The 6,989-nt window shown below is 44.8% G+C and overlaps 1 protein-coding gene across 1 annotated transcript in view; it reads left to right on the top strand.

Annotated features, from left to right (window-relative positions):
• The window catches only part of LOC103068792 (L-threonine 3-dehydrogenase, mitochondrial), a 14,499-nt gene extending 8,595 nt beyond the window's left edge, over positions 1–5,904 (top strand). The window contains exons 4-8 of the mRNA XM_007471124.1: positions 1,009–1,158; positions 1,254–1,426; positions 2,420–2,510; positions 4,926–5,195; positions 5,765–5,904. Of these exons, the coding sequence (XP_007471186.1) occupies positions 1,009–1,158; positions 1,254–1,426; positions 2,420–2,510; positions 4,926–5,195; positions 5,765–5,904 (824 nt within the window). The remainder of the gene's footprint in view (positions 1–1,008; positions 1,159–1,253; positions 1,427–2,419; positions 2,511–4,925; positions 5,196–5,764) is intronic.
• Positions 5,905–6,989: the final 1,085 nt, after the last annotated feature.

The raw sequence follows: 6,989 nt of genomic DNA, 5'->3' as shown, positions 1-6,989 counted from the left end.
CTGAAAGTGGGGGAAATTGGCACAAAATCGGCTCTACCTCTAGCCCAACCAGGTGTGGCGAACTCTTAATTTATAATTCTTTTATACCATGGTGGGTTTTTTGTTTTTGTAAACCCATTTCTCTATTCCTTGAAAATATGCAACTTTTTTTTTTTTTTTTTTTGGCTGCACCACGCGGCATGTGGATCTTCCCCAACCAGGGATTGAACCCGTGCCCCCTGCACTGGAAGCGCAGAGTCTTAACCACTGGACCACCAGGGAAGTCCTAAACTATGCAACTTTTTTTTTTTTGTAAAGGGAACGCTATTTATTTATTTATTTTTGGCTCTGTTGGGTCTGTTTCTGTGCGAGGGCTTTCTCTAGTTGTGGCGAGTGGGGGCCACTCTTCATCACGGTGCGCAAGCCTCTCACTGTCGCGGCCTCTCTTGTTGCGGAGCACAGGCTCCAGACACGCAGGCTCAGTAGTTGTGGCTCACGGGCCCAGTTGCTCTGCGGCATGTGGGATCTTCCCAGACCAGGGCTCGAACCTGTGTCCCCTGCATTGGCAGGCAGATTCTCAACCACTGCGCCACCAGGGAAGCCCTATGCAACTTTTAAGCAGGGTGAAATCTCTGTGTGCCTATAGGTTTGGCAACTCAAACCAGTTGCCTGGTCATTACTCCAGTTCTTAATTTTATTCTGTTTGATACTGGCAAGCTACTTAACCTCTCTATGCCTCAGTTTCCTCATCAACAAAATATCCGCCTCGAAGCCTGTGAGAGTTAAATATACAGAAAGCCCTTAGAACAGCACCCAGCAGGTGTATGTCCTGTATAAGCATTAGCCTGCTGTTAGCCGTGGGGTGGCTGGGATTTGTTATTCTCCGTAAGGAAAATGCTGGGGAGTGTCCAAGTTGTTGCTACCAAGCCGGTACCAATGGAATTCAAAATCAGCGGGGGAGGGGAAGAGATCTGTTGAGCTTTCCAAGCCCGGAACTCTTTTACTTCCTGGTTTCACTGCTCCTTGCAGGCCCGTTTATTTATTCCGACATCCTGGATTACAAGAATCTGCGGGAGATCGTGGTGAACAACCGTGTCACCTGGCTGTTTCATTACAGCGCCCTGCTCAGTGCAGTGGGAGAAGCAAACGTGTCCCTGGCCAGAGCTGTGAATATCACTGGTGAGTCTCTGGATCTTGCCCCAGATGACCCGTCTGCCAGATTTCCCAGTTCTTTGGGAAGAGGTTTCCCAGTTTACGACATCTGCTTGTTTCAGGACTGCACAATGTCCTGGACGTTGCCGAGGAGCACGGTCTGCGATTGTTTGTGCCAAGCACCATAGGGGCGTTTGGACCTACTTCTCCGCGGAACCCCACCCCCGATCTCTGTATCCAGAGACCCAGGACTATCTACGGGGTGTCCAAGGTCCACGCGGAGCTCATGGGCGAGGTAAGCATCACTTGGCAAGATGACTCAGTGTTTCCTTTTCTATTTCTGCCTCAAACACCTGCTGGTTCATCCTTGGAGGAGACTCTCCCTCCCTGAATCTCTGCCCCCAGAAATGCTCGGGGACTGAGTGTGTTTGCCAAGTGGTCAGTACCGGCAGCTCCAGAGGAATCCTCAGTCCTGTGCTAACACAACACTTCGTACACGCCCCTCGAATGGCACCCCGTCTTTCGTTTGCTGCCCATCTTATTTGTACTGCACTGTTCTTTCAGGTTCCCAATATCGGTAGTTATCAGAGGTAATTTAAAAATAACCAGATGTCTTTTTGGTTTTATTTTTTAATACTCTTTGTCTTTATAATGCTATAGCACATTTAAGCCGGTTTCTGATCCTTCATCTGATATATCACAGTCACCATCTTTCCCTGTACTCTTCCCTGTGCTGCACCGCAGGACAGGCTTGTGGAGATTTCTTCAGGACTTTGTGCAGGGTCTCCCTTCCAAAGAAAGGCTGGAAATCCTTACTCTCGGCTGATCTGTTATTTACAGTGTTATCTAGTGATGTTATCACCAGAATGACGATTCTTTGAAGATAAAAACTTCAGGGTTATTTGTTAAAGAAAAATGAGTGACTGTTAGCAATTCTAGAACCTTCATTTCCTTGAGGAGGATTTATTTTTATTTATTTATTTTTTTCACTTAAAAAATATTTATTTGGCTGTGCGGGATCTTCGTTGCAACATGCAGGATCATTTTTTTTTTTTTTTTTTTTTTTTTTTGGTTGCAGCATGTGGGATCTATTTCCCTGACCAGGGATTGACCTGTGCCCCCTGCATTGGGAGCACAGAGTCTTAGCCACTGGACCACCACGGAAGTTCTAGGAGGATTTTAATATGACTGTATGGGATGAAGTTTCAGGAAAAGGCTGTTATTTCTTTGCATTGCTCTACCTGATTTAAAAGATTCTTTTTAAAGTAAGTTTTCTCTTTTTTTGTAGTATTATTATTACAGGCATGGGTTAGATTTCCGGTGCCTGAGATATCCTGGAATCATTTCTGCTGACTCCCAACCTGGAGGAGGAACGACTGGTAAGTGTTATTTTCGATTTCTTTTTTTACATAAGATAAGCTTTCTAATGGCCGGGCAAAGTGGAGATGGATCTGTTGTCTTTTTAGTCTTACGCTGACCGGAGTTTTTGCATCGTTTCTGGGAAGTGCATCTGAGAAGTTCATTGAACCCTACTGACTTAAACTTAAACTCATGCCGATGCTGTAAGTCCGGTGGGATTGGCCACCCACAGTGCCGGAGTCAAACTGACATTCGAGTTTGTTACCCACAATGTAGGAAGACACCAAATGAGAAATCACCTCTTGGGAATTCCCCTGCGGTCCAGTGGTTAGGGCTTGGCGCTTTCGCTGTTGTGGGCCTGGGTTCAGTCCGTGGTCGGGGAACTAAGATCCCACAAGCCGCGTGGTGCGGCCAGAAAAGAAAAGCCTCTTTCTTTGAATATACCTTTGTTTCTTAATACAGAGAGTCCTATTAAAATGGACTCTGCATATTTAGAAAGAACATAAGCATTGCTCCCGCTGCTCTTGTCATTGTGCTTATTGCCGTTTATCCAAATTGTCTTAGTTTTTATTTCAGAAAAGCTTGCCCCAAAATGAGAGTGGGTTACTGCTCATCTCTAGTGCAGTTGGTTACTTGTCTGTTTAGGAGCCTGTATTCTTCATTGGTGAGTGGAGCACCAGGCCTGGTTAACTTCATTTTTTTCCTTTTTCTTTTACCGAGGAATAGTTAATTTACAATATTATATATGTTTCAGGTGTACAACATAGTGATTCACAGTTTTTAAAGGTTGTATTCCATTTATAGTTATAAAATATTGGCTATATTCCCTTGCCTGTACAATTTATCCTTGTAGCTTATTTGGTTTCTGCATAGTAGTTTGTACCTCTTAATCCGCTACCCCTATCTTGCCCCTCCCCACTTCCCTCTCCCTACTGGTAACCACTAGTCTGTTCTCTACGTCTGGGAGTCTGTTTCTTTTCTGTTATATTCACTAGTCTGTTTATTTTTTAGATCCCACATATAAGTGATATCATATATTTGTTTTTCTCTGACTTATTTCAGTAAGCAAAATACCTTCCAAGTTCATCCATGTTGTTGCATATGGCAAAATTTCATTCGTTTTTATGAGTGAGTAGTATTTCAGTGTGTGTGTGTGTGTGTGTGTGTGTGTGTGTGTGTGTGTGTGTACACACACACACACATATGCCACATCTTCGTTATCCATTCATCTGTCGATGGACACTTAGGTTGCTTCCATGTCTTGGCTATTGTAAATGGTGCTGCAAGGGACGTTGGGCTGTGTGTATCTTTTTGAATTGGTGTTTTCGTTTTCTTCAAATATGTACCCAGGTCATATGGTGGTTCTATTTTTAGTTTTTTGAGGACCCTTCCTACTGTTTCCACACTGTTGTTGTTATCGTTTTGGACTTGAGCATGTGTTATATTCAGTAACTCCCACATTAGAGATCCCTCCCGTATGAGGGCTTCTGAGATACAATGTAAAAGATACTTGACAAAATCCAAGGGGTTTTTTACTGTAGCTTTGTAGTATTGTCTGAAGTCCGAGAGGGTCGTGCCTCCAGCTTCGTTCTTTTTCCTTGGGATTGCTTTGGCAATTCTGAGTCTCTTGTGGCTCCATATAACTTTTAGGATTATTTCTTCTAGTTCTGTGAAAAGTGTCATGGGTAATTTGATAGGGATCGCATTAAATCTGTAGATTGCTTTGGGTAGTATGTCCATTTTAACGATGCTAATTCTTCCAGTCCAAGAGCATGGGATATCTTCCCATTTCTTTGAATATCTTCAATTAAAATTTGAGGGATTTTAAAAGAGCCTTTGGTTTTGGTTACTTTAAAAATTTTTACCTTAATGTGGTGCATCTCCAAGTATGCACTAGGAACCCCTGGGAATCCTTGAGACCCTTTCAAGGGGTCCAGGAGGTCAAAACAACTTTCCTGTCAGTACTAAGATGTTATTTGCCCTTTTCACTCTCCTTTACAAGTACACCGTGGAGTTTTTCAGAGGCTACGTGATGTGTGTAGCGCAGTGGACTGAACACAGAAGCAGAGATTCCCGCTGTCGCCCATTAAGACAGTAGAGAGGTTTTCAAAATGTAAAACACGCTGTTCTTCTCACTAAATTTTCTCTTGTTTGGAAAATATGTTCTTTTCCACATAAAATATTATACATGTGAATGTGTGGGCTTATTATTGTCATTTTAAAATGCAGAAATATTTTTTTTAATTCTCAGTTGATTTCTGATATAGTAGATGTTGCTACAGCTCACCTTAATAAAACCTCTTTGGGGATCCTCAGTGATTTTTAAGCACATAAAGAGGTGCTGAGACTAAGACATCTGAGAACCACTGCCTCAATGCAAGAGGCTCACTCACCATTTTGTTATGAGAAGACCCACAGACCAGATTCTCTTTCAGACTACGCGGTCCAGATTTTCCATGACGCCGTCAAGAATGGCAGATTTGAGTGCAACCTGAAACCCAGCACGAGGCTCCCGATGATGTACATTGATGACTGCCTCCGGGCCACCCTGGAGGTCATGGAGGCTCCGGCAGAGTCCCTCTCCATGAGGACTTACAATGTCAATGCCATGAGCTTCACCCCCGCGGAGCTGGCCCAGGAGATTCTCAAGCACGTTCCAGAATTCCAGATCACCTACAACGTGGATCCTGTCCGACAGGCCATAGGTTGGTACACCATTACAGAACCCCTCAAAGCCAAAATTAAGCTTCAGTCCGCCCCACAAGTCCTTGAGAACATAAACGGAGGAAGATAAGGAGAGCTCAGCACCTTCCCAAGGGGCCCGACACCTTCTGGAGAAGGAGCTGCTGTTGCACCAGAGCCAGCAGATGCTGCAGTTTGGGGAAATGATGTCTAAAGTGGGTGAACTAGAACCATCCAAGTAAACAGCTTGTCGGCACTTCACCATTTGCCAGTTTAAACGTAAAACAAGCAGGTGTAGTATGAGAGCAGCCTGGGTTCTCAAAGGCTGTGACTGTGCCCCTGTGTGAGTGCCATCTGAGCATAGCAGCCCCACCTTACAGGTCTGCATGAGACTTTCCTCCAAGGTGACAGACTTCTAATCTAAGAAGGTGACTGTGTGTGTGCCCGTAATAGCTGCTCTGCTCTGCTCAAGGGGGGATTTCAAATAGGACGTTTCTTTTGTGGATGATAATCCTTTATTTAAAATGTTCTAGACCTTTTTGCAAATTTAGAGCCTGAATAACTTAAGCTCCTCTTCCATATCTTGTCCTAGCCGATAGTTGGCCAATGAACTTTGATGATAGCAACGCCCGGAAGGACTGGGGCTGGAAGCACGATTTTGACCTCCCGGAGCTGGTGACAACGATGTTGAACTTCCACGGTTCCGAGAGCAGAGTTGCCCAGGCTAACTGAAGGGGCCGGTGGAAGAGCTCGTGCGTCCTGGGCGGCTGTCCAGGGAAAGTCAAAACAACCCCGAGATTCCAGACCCCGAGGAATCTAGATGACGTGGAGTTGAAGGACTCACTGGACGGTTTTCGCAGCTCATATGGAACTGCCAGATGGAGAATTGACTTGGCTTTAGCATTTTCTCAATGCTGTAGGTTTGGTGGCAGGACCTCTGGAGCTTTTGCTGTCTGCCTAAACTTGTCCAAACACACAAATCACAGAATGAAGACTTAAGTCATAATAGTTTTCCATTTCCTTAGTTAAGATGAAGCAACCATTTCCGAGAAGGTAGAAGTGTGTGATGTTTGTATTAAATTAAACTTAAATATCGCTCCTAAGACTCCATTATTCTCTTGACTAAGACCAAAGATTACATTTTAAAGACTATCAAAGATAATATCCCAATTTAAAAGAATTCTTTACTGTCCCATCAGAACATAAAAAATGCCTGATGTATTAATCCCGTGTTCACAACGTTCAAGAGATTGATTGATTGTTGATTGATTGATTGATTGATTGATTGATTTTTGGCTGTGTTGGGTCTCCGTCGCTGCGTGCGGACTTTCTCTAGTTGCGGCGAGCGGGGGCTACTCTTTGTTGCGGTGCACGGGCTTCTCCTTGCGGTGGCTTCTCTTGTTGCGCAGCACAGGCTCTAGGTGCACGGGCTCAGTAGTTGTGGCTCGCGGGCTCCGGGCACAGGCTCAGTAGTTGTGGCACACGGGCTTAGTTGCTCCGTGGCGTGTGGGATCTTCCGGACGAGGGCTCAAACACGTGTCCCCTGCACTGGCAGGCAGATTCTTAACCACTGCGCCATCAGGGAAGTCCCTGTTCAAGAGATTTTTAATGTGTCAAAAATGATCACTTCTTATTTATTTGTCTGTAAGAAGATATACTGGTAGGAAACTAAGAATATCAAGAGATGATCCAGGGGACTTCCCTGGTGGTCCAGTGGTTAGGACTCCACGCTCCCAATGCAGGGGGTGCGGGTTCAGTCCCTGGTCAGGGAACTAAGATCCCATATACCGCACAGCGTGGCCAAAAATAAATACATA

The sequence above is a fragment of the Lipotes vexillifer genome, unplaced genomic scaffold (genome assembly GCF_000442215.2).
Source record: "Lipotes vexillifer unplaced genomic scaffold, Lipotes_vexillifer_v1.1 scaffold770, whole genome shotgun sequence".
NCBI lineage: Eukaryota > Metazoa > Chordata > Mammalia > Artiodactyla > Lipotidae > Lipotes > Lipotes vexillifer.
The sequence above is the reverse complement of the archived record's forward strand: the minus strand, read 5'-3'. Positions and strand labels throughout refer to the sequence as shown.